Source organism: Nycticebus coucang, chromosome 3 (assembly GCF_027406575.1).
Source record: "Nycticebus coucang isolate mNycCou1 chromosome 3, mNycCou1.pri, whole genome shotgun sequence".
Lineage (NCBI taxonomy): Eukaryota > Metazoa > Chordata > Mammalia > Primates > Lorisidae > Nycticebus > Nycticebus coucang.
This window is the reverse complement of record NC_069782.1, coordinates 108,545,468-108,560,791: the sequence shown is the minus strand read 5'-3', so window position 1 is coordinate 108,560,791 and position 15,324 is coordinate 108,545,468. Positions and strand designations below refer to the sequence as shown.

Below are 15,324 nucleotides of genomic sequence, written 5' to 3'. Positions count from 1 at the left end.
AACAGGGCTGTAAATGGTGGGATCCCAGGGAGGTAGAGGACGCTTGTGGGAGTAAGTGGTTTAAATTTCAGGGGAGAGAGGGTTTGGAGGAACATCAGAGGTACCTAGCCCCAAAGTTAACACCTGTTACCTACTGTAGCAGTTAATGAAGACTTATTTACTTAGGTTTTGAAAGTTGTTTTTCAAGAGCCCCTGTGGAAATACCAGTACTTCTGGCAGGCATTTCACATGCACAAAATTACAAAAGGGGATGGAGAGGGAAGACGGGAGTGCCATCCCCAACCTGACAGATTTCATAGTTTTCTCTATGCCAGCTTCTAAAATCCAGGAATCACCATTATTGCATCGTGGCTTTAGATGAACCTCGATAATTAACATTTAAAAGCCACCTGGGACTTATTAGGGAATTACATTTCAGAATATATGAGGGAACTGGTAGCTTGAATGAGGCCAATTATATTGATTTCTTAATTTCTTAGCTCATTTTCTTTATTTGATGTTTGTTTTTTAGTAAGACTCTGGCTTGGTGTTTGAACACTGCATATTTTATAAACTTGCTACCTCATTTATCACTTAATACTACTGAATTAATATCGCCTTCTAGTTCTTTTTAATCACCATCCTTCCAGAAACTTGAAAAAACTCCTGTGGCCCTAAGTGTTTACATTAGAGCATGGAGAGAGGAATAAAATAATTTTTTGTTGGTAAATAATGATAACCCTTTAAAAATGGCTCTTTGGCCTTAACACTGGCACTACCATCTACAGAGAGGTACAGAGGAGGAAAAGCACTGGACTGCAAGGGAGGAGAACCGCACTCCACACCAGCTCTCCACCGCCCGGCTGTGTAACCTTTCCCTTTCTCTGGACATAAATGTCCTCAGCCATGCTATGGGGTGTGTGGAATAAAGGATTTCTCAGGCCTCTTCTGTTTAACATCCATAGTCCAATAACCCAGGAGGCCAGTGTTCCACGTGTTGAGATGTTACTGGCATTGAAATGAATCATTCCACTTAGGAGCCTGGAAGTCCTCCGTGTCTCTGTAAGGAGGTTTATTAAATGGACCCAGACAATAAAGGAGATGCAGGACCCTTCATTTCAAAAGGGCCTCCAATCTAAGCAAAGCTCAAGAGGGCTCAGGTAGAAATGAATAAAAAAGAACTAAAGCACATTATCACTACTTTAACTGCATCCTTTCTGAGAAAAAGAGACCTTTGGCTGGCATTTACCTTTGAGCTGCTTACGACCTTTAGCCAAATCATTCATCCACTTCAGGACTTCGGGATTAGAAATCTTGTCACCATGTGAAGGCTACCGAGGGAAGAGGAAGGAGGGGGAGGAAGAAAGAAAAGAGAAAACAAAATTTTTAAACAGGTGAGCCACGCAAAGCCAGTTCAGGAATATATAAAGCTGGGAGAGATGTTTAGGTGTGAAATCTCCAGCTGATGGAGTTACTTCTGGGAAAGAGAAAACATTCTGACCTCCTCTATTTTTTCATTTTTGCCAGGGGCATTGCTTCTAAACCCCCCTGGTCACTCAGCATTTTCACACAGTCCCAACCATGCTGACGCCCCTGCAACCTACCCCTCCATCGCTTTGCAGCGCCCCCCCACAGCCCATACCCCGTTCCCAGGCCATTCTCTACAGCAATGCAGATGAGCACACCGATACAAACCAGTGCTTACTACCTTGCTTGCGGCCCACACACATGGCTTATGACCAGAGGCTCTGCTGAAGAATACTGACAAAAGTGGGAGATTTAACTCCTATCAGCCAAATCCCGCAAGCTGAAGAAAGGAGACCCCAGAATCTCTAACACCTGACAATAGTCCTGGGAAGTCAGTCAGGTGCCCAGATTCTGATCTTCTCATTATTGGCGGACTCAATATCCTACCAGGGCTGATATTAAAATGAAACTTAAGAGGTCATATGTGTGTGACCTTGGGCAAATTATTTGGCATCTCTGTGCCTCACTCTCATCTATCAAATGAGGACTATAACAGCATCTCCCTCACAGGGTTGCTGTGAGGGATTAATATCTGCAAAGCACTGAAAATAGTCCCAGGTTGATGCTAAACACTACAGAAAGTGTTAACCATAATAAATTACAAAATAAAAACTGTAATTCTAGATATTTCTATTACTAGCAGTAATGGTAGTAATAGTCAGACTACCAGACCTCTTCACTGACAAACATACATGTAGGGTATGCATATCCTACAGCAGCTAATCACACCTTAAATGTGGCAGTAAGAATATATATTTTTATTTTAAAAGGATATGACTCTGTCAATACAAGTTATTCACCTTTATTTCTGGATTTCTTCTCAGAGTACAAAGTGGACTCTTTTATAGAAAAGAGAGACCAAGAGAGAAGGGTAGTTAAATATACTCAACCTCAATTCCCAAATATTAATATGAAACATTCCAAGTCAAGCCTAAGATGGCAACGTAAATGCAGGCTCAGGAAAATGAATGGCCACTTTAAGTGCGAGATATACAAGGAACTATATAGTAAGGCTCAAGACAACATAATCATAAACATAATAGAGTGAAATTTGTGCATTGTTGGAGACCAAATCTAGGGCCTCTGTCATGTTTAAGGATCACTAAGTCCATATAACACCAGCAGGTTGTTGATGAGAGGGAGGCATAGGAACATAGAACATTTTTCAAGTTCAAAGGAAAAAATTACCTCTGTGACAAGATCATCACATGTACATGGGATTAGATATGTTCATTGTAAAACACAAGGTGTGGTTCTGTCAGTTCTAGAGTAACATAAAAAGCATCAGTTTTTAAAACAAGATAGAAAAGAAGACTGAAGGAAAATAACTATGATTCTTTCCTAGGTAGGAGACTGATTTCTACGAAAGAATCTCTGGCTTCAGGACCATGGACAGTAACAAGTGGGCACCAACTCCTACTTGCAAAACAGCTTTGCCTGGTCCTATCTATCTATGGTCTCCTAGAATGTGGCACTGGACCAGTTCCCTGATAAGATGGTCTAGTATTCTGGCTTTGGGTAAGAGTCTGGCTATCAGAACAGTCAGTGTTTTACATTTGGCTTCTCAAAATCCTCAGAGAATTCTCCAATCTGACAACGCATCATGTTAAACAGTGCTCCAGTGGATCTGCTCCACACAGTTAATTCTGTCTCTTGACAGATACAGCAAATGCAAACACACACACACACACACACACACACACACACGACCCTAAGCCAGCAACCATGAAAGAAATGGGCTTTCCCTATTGCACATAGGACATAGGAGAAATTTAAGGATGAGTTTTCTAAAAAAAAAAAAAAAAAAAAAATTTAAAGCCTGAAATCAGTTTCTGAAATGAATTTCTTCTTTCCCTACCTTTGGAGGAGCCAATAAAGGAGTTTACATAAATTCTGTAGGGATGCCAGCTTTCAAATCACATGGACAGTTTTCATATACAAGCTGTAGATTTTCAATATTCTGGTTTAATAACCCCCAAATTACATAGTTTAGGTTTTTTCAGTGCAATTAAAAAAGGGGTTCCTGAATCGTACAATTGAAAGTACCACTGGAACAGATTTGTGATCTACTAACAATGATTCATAAGATACATCAGAAAGATTTCTGGATGGGTAATAAGACCAGAGTTGTTTTCTTGGCTATGTCAATTTATATTTTTCTGTGGGATTCACTTCCCCTATCAGTACCTTAATTTCTTCAGTGGTCAGATAAGAACAAACATTGGCTGATCCCTCCCAAGTCCAACATTTTCTGATTCCATTAAAAATAATCTGTTTGAAGCAGCCATTTCTAAGCCCATAAGGCCAATAAGCAAATACATCAAATGCAAAATTATTGCATCTGTGAAGAATAAGCAGTTTGGGATAAGGGTACAAAACAGTCAGATTCAACAAAGATGGAAAGATATGTGTTTATACGTGGGTATTGGAAAAGCACAGAGGACCAGCAGGAGCTCGGATTCAAAAATTAGCAGCTGGTGCTATTAATTCCACATCAGGCTGCCAGGAAGAGAAACCTTACACACAGCAGCCATTTGAGGCCCACTGACATGTCAAACTTCTAACCATAGCCTGGCACCCTGACAGGAAGGGCAAAGGGAAGCCCTGTTTCCTGAGACATGTAAGGTTCTGATTATGTGAAAGACTTTTATGCACATTGAAGCAGCAAGCAGCAGTGCTCAGGAAGCTTCCTGCTCCAGCTATTCCCAAATCCCACCCGCAGCAGGAGTCCTCACACTTTTTAAACAGGGGGCCAGTTCACTGTCCCTCAGACTGTTAGAGGGCCGGACTATAGTTTAAAAAAAAAAACTGTGAACAAATTCCTATGCACACTGCTCATATCTTATTTTGAAGTAAAAAAACAAAATGGAAACGAATACAATCGCACCGCCTCATGTGGCCCACAGGCTGCAGTTTGAGGACCCCTGGAGAGAGAAAAAGAGAGAGAGTCAGTCTCTGGCTCTGGATTTAAAGATTATCTAGACAAAGGCAGAAGGTGCCAGGAAAAATTCTCTTCCCAAACAGGCATCCAAGGTATGTGGCTGCTGGTAAAAAACTCCAATGGAGGATTAATAGGCAGAGCCTGACATGGGGTAGGCTGTTCAAATGTCACTTATAGATTAAAAAGCTAGCAATATCTAGGATCACTTACTTACTTTGGGCCAAACACTGTAATAAGTGTTATATATGCCCTTCCTCATTTACAACTCATCAACTTAAGAAGTCACTACTAATATTGACTCCATTTTACAGATGGACAAACTGATATTAAGAAAGGTAAATAAGTCCAAAGTCACAAAGTTCTTCAGTAGCTACACTGAATTCAAATCCAGAATAGTCTGATTCAAGAGCCTCCAGCTTTTGCAAAAATAAACCACACTGGCTCAAACCTCCTCTTTTACTGAGTTGAAGGCCACTGTGGGAAACACAAGACAGAAAGACCAGAAGAGTGGAATATTACCCACTCTCACCGCCCTGCCCAGAATGTATCCCACACTCCCAGGAACTTTCTGATTGTCTCTGTACCAAGTGCTTGGTGAACCTTTAAATATTTCAAGATGTATGAGAGATTATTCCCTGTTCTCTTTTATTCTGATAACAAGCTGTTCTGGGCCCTCTGCCAAAGACCCAATTTATTGGTCCGATTCTACATGAATATGATTTTTCTCTATGCCAAAGTCACCATTAGAGAAAATAAAAGCAACGTTGGCCATTTCTTACATGAGAAAAAACAAGGCTCACGTTTGTGCCATTACAGTACCAGCATGAACACTGTTGTCTATCTGATGGGATAGGATAGTTCAAGGTTTGTTCTTGTGAGTGGGCCTTACCAAACGTCACTCAAGAGGTTCCACTCATCAACCAACAAGTACCTTAATGTCAAAGAAAAAATCTCCCACATTCTGCTGCACATTAGGAAATTCTGCTCTTGAGTCCTTAAGATCTTAACAAAATGCAATTGAGAAAAGATTTTTTTTAAAATGAGACCATAATTAAAAACTTCAGAAATTTTGGTCCTTGAGAAACTAGTGATAATAAGTTTCCTCCGGGGGAAGAAAAAGAAAATTAAAAATCAAATAAATGTGGAAATATGAGTTGTAATTAATCCACTCCTAGAAACTTTGTTAGCAGAGATCAACTGATAGCAGGTGAGAACAAGACAGACCCAGGATGAGAACTCAATTTACAACAGGTCTTAGGTTGGCCAATGGGAACAGTCCTGTCCCCTAGCAAAGAAAATCTACATACCTCTGACCCAATCCACCCCTACGTTCAACCCCAGGGTCCTTACCCGGTATTTCTTTTCTTGTTCAAATTTTTCCTCAAATTTCCTAATTTTCCGCTTGAGGCTCTGGATGTGCTTGGTGAGTTGGGTGATGGTCTGTGCCTCCTTACCATCTCCACAGCCACATCGCGAAGAACTCCGGGGCCTGAGATGATTACAAGGAGGAAAGAGCATCAGAAACAATGGCCTCCAGATAAACATTGCCGCTGCTTATACACCAAGATTGCTGGGTTATCAGAGACACCCAGAAGGCACGTCATTATTTGATGAGGCAACCATGGTGGCATCTGCTCATTGATGGAGACCCTTGATCCATTATGGGAAGATGTCATCAGGGACTTTAACTGTAAAACAGCAAAATACTAGTCAGGAAATGTATTTCCTAAAGCTTAGAGGAGGCCAATTTAAGAATCAGAAGAAACAGCCCTTTTGAGGCCTTATCCTCACTAGGACGCACGAGTTACACCAACATTGTCAAGGAAGATTTAAGCAAGTGGTTATTTATTTATTTATTTATTTTGACATAACAGAACCTTTTGAATATAGTGACAGGAATAGGCCCTTTGTTCAGAAAATGTGTACACCCTCTCACATGACACACTTTATAAGTGATAGTAATAATTCACTAACCCCCTCAAGTTCATCAGTAGATGTCTATGAACCCAAGTATGGATAAATTCAAGAATAACAGCATATGTTTTGAGAAACTAGGGGTTTCTTGGGCAGATTTTTAGCCAAAGAATTCTCAGTCTTAGCTACAGATCAAAGTTATCTGTGGAACTTAAAAATAAATAACATACAGTTCCTCAACTTCACTCTAATCTCAAGTGCAAATTCTAAATGGAGTGTCTGAGGGGGCTAGGCATCTGATACACAGATACATAAACATATATATTTTGGGGTGAGAGTAGCTATTGTAAACTACTACTTGTCTAGAAGCTAAGAAAACTTGAGGTGGACAACTCCCAAGTTTTCCCACAATCCTCTACTGATGCCGCCATCGCACATGGAAAGAATACAGAGTTCATCAAGAATGATGTTCCTAGGCCAGGCATGGTGGCTCACGCCTATAATCTCAGCAGTCTGGGAGGCTGAGAAGAGTGGACTGCTTGAGGTCAAGAGTTCGAGATCAGCCTGACCAAGAGGGAGACTTCATTTAAAAAAAAAAAAAATAGCTGGGCATTGTGGCGGGCGCCTGTAGTCCTTGCTACCTGGGGGGCTGAGGCAAGAGGATTGCTTGAGCCCAGGAGTTTGAGGTTGCTGTGAGCTATGATGTCTCGACACTCTACTGGGAGCAAGAAAGTGAGACTCTGTCTCAAAAAAAAAAAAAAAAAAAAAAAAAAGATGTTCCTGATAATTTGTACATACACATACTGAACTCAGGATTCTGGTTATTTCATCAAAAAATGTTCAGATATGTGAGCCCCAGGGGTTACCTGCCCCTCATGACCATTTCCTCCAGAGATACTAAGGCCTGAAACAGAATTCCCAACCCCAAGATATCCTTATGTTTGCCATTTACTGTCCACGTTTTGCAGTTACGTTAGGCTGGCATGTTTACACTATCTCAGACACACACGTCATTGTAGTTTATAAATATGGCATTTGGAAAACTGCATGAAATGAAGATTAAAAAAACAGTTTTCTTACATTATAAACTGCTGTGTGCTAGGTGGAGATGGGGCTGACTCAGGGTCTAGGTTGAATCTCTGGCTCTGGCTGAAGATGGAGCATCGGGGCGACAGCAGCGGGTTGTCACCGTCAGTGATGTGATAGAGCAGCCTGCTGGTCCCCACAGACTGGAGGTCGTCTGGTGTGCTGTCGGCTTCATTCTGCCCGTCTTTGTGGACTGGCGCAGGGTCTGGGGAAATAAGACAAATCATCAAGACTTAGAAGTGACAGAGGGCTTGAGACTGTCATGTTCCTAAATAAGCATCATAAACATTCATTATAATGGCTTGCTCTTTGTCATGACTTCTTTCTGGGGATATGAAAAGCTTTCAAAATACTGTCATGTTTGTTCTGACCAAACCTGGATGGAAAAGATTACAAAGCTGCCAACAAGAAGAAAATAGAAACAAATTATTTTGGGATGAGTTACACAGCCAGCATAGCCCCAGACTCTAAAAATCCTCTTTTTATTTCACACAATTCGCATAAGTTGGAGGATATGTAACCAAGCATTAGAGTAAATAAAAAGAAAACAATATAATAGAGTTAGAGCAAAAGATTACAGGTTATGAGGAAGAAAAGAGAAAACAGAATTGCCAGTGAAAAAAGGGAGAGAAGGGAGTGGGGAAGAAGAGAGTAGAAAATTCCAAGGAGGAAGAGAGGGAAGAAAAGTCCCCAGATAGCAAATTATTCCTCAGTCATCAAAAATGATGGCTAACTCTGCTTGTCACCCATGAATGACATTCAGAATATGCTAAAAGGAAACCACAATGTTCCAAACAATAATGATTCCATTTCCTATAACAAGCATACATTGATGTGTACAAAGAAATGCACTAAAAGATCAAAGAAGTTACATAGCTATTGCAAAGGATGATAGAATTAGGTATAATTCTGTTTTCTTCTCCAAAATTTCATGTAGCACTTTATTCTGGGCAAAACGAAGAAGAAAACCCACACCAAATCCTCTTCCTCAGCTGGCCAGTTTCTATGCCTGAATTCTCACTAGGATCATACCCTGTTGAGTTAGCTCCCCAGCCCAGGGTTAGACCAGAAGGTGGTCAGCCCTGTGCTGTGGAGGGAGGGGAGGGGCCTGCAGAATGTCAGCCAGGGAGCATTAGGACACTGAGTCAGGGTGGCCAGAGGAAGGGCCCAGTCTGAGCCCTGTACAGAAACAGCTTTCTTGATTTTGCGCAGCAGTCAAGTTAGAACAAGCCAAGGCTCCCTCTTAACCTCTACTTTCCTAAAGAAAGGGAAACAAAGATTTTCTAGATGAATAAGCAGAATCAGAAAATACAACAGGCTTTTCTAAAATAAACATTTATCACAATTTGGTATCAGATGAATCTTAATCAGATTTAGAATGGCTCCTTGTTCTCTAGAGCTTGAAATGCAATTTGCTTTATGTGATATCAAAGGTCTGATTAGGCCCCTCTGTGTTTTCAGTTGGCTTCTCCCCTGGTGGGCTGTAGACTAGGAGAGTTGATAACACTTCCCGTGGTGCCTCTGAAGCTCATGACAGCACTTCTGTCAGCAGCTGAGGCTGATCAGGAATGGACATGGTGAGGGCACATGGGCACACAAGGAAACGTGTGCCTATGTGACAGACAGAAATCACACAGGCAACACCCTTGCTGCTGAATAATTTACCCAGAAAACCCTGGTTTGGCAGGACTCCCCCACCCCACCCAGAGAAACAGGGATAAGATATATTAACCAGTAAGTCATAACATATAATAATAATCACCTTCAAAACCCACCGGGGGTATATGGGTGCCTCCCCAGATTCTTTTCTTAAACCATTAGGCTCTAAACACTGCATTTTTATTCATGTTATCTATTTCTTAGAAGTATCTTCTATAAGAGTAATAATAATGGGGAAGAAAATAATCCTTAGCAAGCACCTGGGGTCACCATATTTTTACTGAAATGGAAAAGCTCTGAGCCTTCTAGCCTTCAGCTCAGTTGTGGCCCCAGGGACAAAACTAATACAAGTCTCTGGTTGCTGCTTTGTAATGCCAAAGTGGAAGCACTTGAGATCCTAGCCACACAACCATGAAGGAGAGCCAGGGAAAGAGCCCACAGAATCCTACAATGTAACTTCACAGAATCACAGGTCACTACAAATGCATTTTTCTTTGAAATGCATTGCAAGAATTGTAAACCTCCATTTACATGGCATCTGCTTTCCCCTGGGTATTTGCATAATTTACCATGCTGCCTAATTAACACCCTAACCTCTCTTCCCTCCAATCCACTATTGAAGGAAGCTGTGAGCCAGAAAGATCCCAAAGCAACCAGTTGAAAAACAACGTCAAAAACCAGTAATTTGGTAGAGCTTCAGTCCTTTGTCCAAACTCACTATTGGTGATGAGAAGAAGCTTAATTAAATCAGTGTATTTGCATGTCCACTTGTGTAGACAGAATTATTGATGTCTTTGTTCAAAAGAGGCCTGTGTGGAGTAAGAGCCAGCAGTGTTGCTATCCTGGGAAGAGCCCAGGCCACCCTCCTAAATCCTGCTCCCTGACATGGAGCTGAGGGCAGGAATAAACTAGGGTGGCTTCCCGTGGTTCCCTGGGGGCACATTACTTTTTCTTCCAAAGGAAGGGACAGCTTGTCACAGTAGGTACAGGGCAGCATGTGACACAGTAGGTACAGTATATACCAGGCAGGAGGCCCTGTTCTTTCTGCAGGGCCCCAGCCAATGTCCCCCCACCCCTCCGTTTCTTTGCTTGGCCCATCATACAAGGCAGCAGTAAGAAAAATAACTGCCATACAACATGATGTCCATACAGTTGTCTCCCCTTTTTTCACGGGGTATCCGTTCCAAGACCCTCAGTGGATGTCCCCAACTGCTGATAATACCAAACCCCATATGTACTATGTTTTTTCCTATACATATATACATACTTATGATCAAGTTTAATTTACAAAGTAGGCACAGTTAAAGATTAACAATAACAATAGCAAAATAGAACAATTATGGTATAATAAAATCTATGTGACTGGAAAGAAATATGGAGAATCCTCAAAAAACTCAAAATAGACCTTCCATTTGATCCTGTGATCCCATTACTAGGCATCTACTCAAAAGAAAAAAACTATTTTACCATAAGGACAGTTGCATTCGATTGTTTATCACAGCTCAATTTACAATTGCCAAGATGTAGAATCAACCCAAGTGTCCATCAACCGGTGAATGGATTAATAAATTGTGATGTACATACACCATGGAATACCATGCAGCCACAAAAAATGATGGAGACTTTACATCTTTCGTATTAACCCGGACATAGTCAGAGAACATTCTCTTTGGTAAAGTCTCACAAGAATGAAAAAGTATCCAATGTACTCAATATGAAGCCAGTTGACAAACTAATACAAGCCCACACAAGAGAAAAACTCAACTTAATTCAAATTGGGGGGAGGAGGTCAGGGAGGGGGAGGATTAGTGTGCTCCCAACTCTCCCATATGGCACACCTCCTGAGTATGGGACACATCTACAACAGGAACCTTACTTAACAAATGCAAACATTGTTACCTAATATTTGTACCCTCATATTAATCTGAAATAAAAAAATAAAAATATTAAGACTTCATATCAATAAAACATTTAAACAGTGCCAAATAAATAAATAAATAAAAGCTATGTGAATGTGGTCTCTCTCTCTCAAAATAGTACTATACTGTAGTGTAGGTAACTGAAACTTCAGGAAGCAAAGCCATGGCTAAGGGGCGACTGTAGCTAAAAACACTATTTTGTACACTTAAAAATTCATTGAAAGGATAGATCTCACAGTACGTATTCTTATCATCAGCATAATAAAAAATTCTTCTTTTTGCTTCTCTGTATTTCTAAAATTTCCATAACAACTGTATCTTAATTTTATGAAAAGGAAAATATAATACATTAATACAAAATTTGAAGAACAATATTCCCAAGAGAAGAAGTGAGAAAATACCTTGGGGACGCACAATAGATAGCAGATTGTTAGCTTGAGTCCAGGTCTACCACCACTAAAGGGACTTTGGAAATGATGGACACTTCATTTCATCTGTCAAATAGGGAGAATAATGGTGCCTGCCTCACACGACTAAATGAAGATGAAAGGAAATAAAACTGTATCCCTACAAAATGTTTGCCATAACTACATAAACCCATTTTTTACTTTATATATATGTATACACATATATATACGTTTTTATATGTATATATACTTTTGTATGTATATACATACTTTATAGAAATGTATGTATATACATACAAAAGTTCAAAGCACATACATATTTTTTTTTATTTCAACGTAAAGAGTATTTTTTTAATTTCATCTTAATCCTAAGCAATGATGGCCAAGAAGTCATGAATTTGATGAACTAGTTACATTTTTAAAAATGGATACACATTAAAAATAAATTCTTCTTAAAATGAACAACGTTCATCCATGCATCGTGATATTGAGGTATTTCGTGAAACATTAGGATAAGGCATAGAAACTCCTAAACAGAGTCCATGAAAGCCATCATGTTCATAATTACAATTGTGAAAATAAAGAAGCTGAATATTGTCTTCTCTTACTGAACACCAATTCACCAGAAGCCCCTGTAGGGTTAATATGAGAAATGAGAACCAATATACCCCTTGCCTCTCCTATCAATCCTTATTTATAAATAATAATAATCATCATCTCAAATATTTATGGAAGGACTCACTCAGTCCTCAACCTTGTTCTAAGAATCTTGGCATGGATTTAATCTTTAAAACAACCACATGAGGTTGGGAGTAAAATGTTCCCCATTTAAATTCAGTAGGGAAGGTTGTATAACTCTACCGACTCCATGTAGGGAGAGTTTGGTTAGACAGTGGAAGCCACCATGTTTCTGGTGGCCCACACACTGAGCATGAGGGAACAGAGAGAAGAAAAGTAGTTATCATCAGTGTGTGAAGGCCAAGAGACCACTTCTGATCTGGCAGGAGTACATGCTACGTCATAGCTGTTAAATGAGTCAGCCAGATTTTAAAATATATCTTTCTAATGTGAAATTTTAAAGCAGTGCAAAATTTAAATAAATTTCTATCTGCAAAAGTTCAATATGGACTACTGAGATTTGCGCATTTGTTAATTTGTACTCATGGGTTTGTCCATCACGGTGGACTCATAGACAGCATTCAGTTACATTCCAAAATGGCAAACGCCAGCCTTTGTTGGTTTTAAAAGCTAAGTGAGCCAGAAGCATGTCCAAGATTCTAATGAGGTTCAAGCTTCTGAGTTCTGAGCCAGCCACTCTCAGGACCAGGAGAATAACAGTGTGGAACATACACAAAGAAGGCCACAAAACAAAGGCAAAAAACAACCCAAAAACACCTGATAGGTCCATGATGGGCTCTATTTTACGTATGTTGGATTTGAGTGCTTGAGGAACTAAAGGTTTAGCTACAGGGTCAAGGGAACGAGAACACGGGTAAACCTTAAGTCATCCTGATAACTAAGGTTTGGAAAATGACCCTGAAGTCATCCTGATAACTAAAGTTTGGAAAACAGATGAGCTTGCTTTGCTAGACATCACTGAGAGTATTGTCTGTTGAAAGGGCGAGGCAGGAAGGGGCAGATGGAAGGAATTATGAGCTGGACAGGCTGACCAAGCAGGCGGAGGTCAGCACTGTAAGCAGTTCTGTGTGCCAGCCTCTGTGAATGCCACCAGAAGTGATAGGGAGCTGGAGGGGTGGGCTTCAGAACAGGCACCCTACAGGTCCCAGGGGGCAATTTGGCCATCATGGATAAAAGCATGAGCTAACAGGCTTGAGAAGGCCCAGATTCAAGTCCCAGTTTTTATCACCTGTGTGACCTAGATGAATTGTTTACTCTCACTCAATCTCATTGAATTTGAGAAATAACCAAGGACAATGGCAGATGAACAGAGTTTGATCTCTGAGCACATCATTTTCCTTCCCTGTGTCACCATGACAGAGGAGACAACTGCTCAAACAACAACCAGGCTGAACAATGTCCTGTCCAGGGTCATGGCTCTGCCTGAGCTGTGGGGCTGAAGAAAGAGTACGCATCATCCATCAGGGTATGGAAGATTCCAAAGTGCCCTGCAGGCATAGAGAGACCCCTGGGTGCTGTGACACCCATTCTTTTTCAGCCTCAGGGACTCCCAGCTCCTCTAGCCAATTCCTGCACAACAGATCCCTGATGCAGCTGATAAAAATCTGTTATAAAGATAAGAGCCATATTCAACAGGGAGTTTTCATTTATGAGCAGAGTGCTCTGGAAAGCAGAAGGAACACTGAATATATAAAACAAACAGAAAGATGACTGAAGGAAATTCCAACCTTCAATGTGGGCGACACCTTTACCAGGCTTATCCAAAGTCAGGAGGCACAGTGAAGAATTATTAACCTCAAGTGTGTTACTTTACCTCAATTAACCAATTCAGGTAAAGAAGTTGCATAAACAGTTCCATATAGTCACAGGAACAGATTCTCAGGGAACTGCAAGAGATGAGAGAGGTTGCCCCCTTGGCGGTGTCCAGAGCAGTGTTAGACACCAAGCTTCTAGGCAGGCCATCTGGTCACTTCCAGACTGTAGTCTTTGAGCATCCAAGGGTGATACCAAAATAACCCAAAGGAAGACATTTTTAAAATACATTTATGGGAAACCTGTGTGCAAGGAGTGGTAAATGAGAACTCTTGGTACTATCTGCACAATTTTTTATAAACCTAAAACTGTTGTAAGAAATAAAGTCTTGGGGCGGCTCCTGTGGCTCAGTCGGTAAGGCACCGGCCCCAAATACCGAGGGTGGCGGGTTCAAACCCAGCCCCGGCCAAACTGCAACCAAAAAAATAGCCGGGCGTTGTGGCGGGCGCCTGTAGTCCCAGCTGCTTGGGAGGCTGAGGCAAGAGAATCGCTTGGGCCCAGGAGTTGGAGGTTGCTGTGAGCTGTGTGAGGCCACGGCACTCTACCTGAGGGCCATAAAGTGAGACTCTGTCTCTACAAAAAAAAAAAAAAGAAATAAAGTCTAGGGCGGTGCCTGTGGCTCAGTTGGTAAGGCGCCGGCCCCATATACCGAGGGTAGCGGGTTCAAACCCGGCCCCGGCCAAACTGCAACCAAAAAAATATAGCTGGGCGTTGTGGCGGGCGCCTGTAGTCCCAGCTACTCGGGAGGCTGAGGCAAGAGAATCGCTTAAGCCCAGGAGTTGGAGGTTGCTGTGAGCTGTGTGAGGCCACAGCACTCTACGGAGGGCCATAAAGTGAGACTGTCTCTACAAAAAAAAAAAAAAGAAATAAAGTCTATTAATTTTGTAAAAATTACTTTAGGGCAACTGATTAATGGCCTGGGTTCTGGAGTCAGAGGTCTGGGCTTGATCTGTGATACCATTTCTTTCCCCATGTCATATGGTTGGCTGGGCAAGTTTATCAAATCCAGAATCCTCATTTGTAAAGCAATGAGGACATATAGAATGAAGCACGTTAGCAGAGTACTTGGTCTGACCTAAAAAATCAAATTTAAAAATTTTCTAAAAATAATTTCCTGGCAATTTGGACAGCAAGCATGATTTTTGTCTTTCCTATAAAACAGTTGAAAGAATGGTCTCAGAGAATTATACTGTCATCTATAAATTTTGAAACTACTTTTTAATGCTTTCTTTGTAAAACGAGGGGTTCACGTGAAGCTCCCCCTTCAGAGATTATAAAGATGGTTATAAAAGCATCAGTGAAAAATTATTCATAGTAAAGATCTTTTCGGACCAAGTTATGTCACAGGTTTAGTGCAGGATAGATTTTATTGTAGCAAAAGTAGCTTCACATTTAATAGGTTGTAATTATTCAGCCATCCGCTCTACGGATTATTGCTGTT

At 41.0% G+C, this 15,324-nt stretch overlaps 1 protein-coding gene across 5 annotated transcripts in view; it reads right to left on the bottom strand.

The window, feature by feature from the left end:
- Positions 1-15,324, bottom strand: part of FAM13C (family with sequence similarity 13 member C) — a 347,807-nt gene that overhangs the window by 16,156 nt on the left and 316,327 nt on the right. For all 5 annotated transcript variants that reach the window (XM_053583875.1, XM_053583874.1, XM_053583871.1 and 2 more), the window contains 3 exons: positions 7,442-7,652; positions 5,798-5,936; positions 1,229-1,310 (listed from right to left, as the gene is read on the bottom strand). In XM_053583875.1, coding sequence (XP_053439850.1) covers positions 1,229-1,310; positions 5,798-5,936; positions 7,442-7,652 — 432 coding nt within the window. The remainder of the gene's footprint in view (positions 1-1,228; positions 1,311-5,797; positions 5,937-7,441; positions 7,653-15,324) is intronic.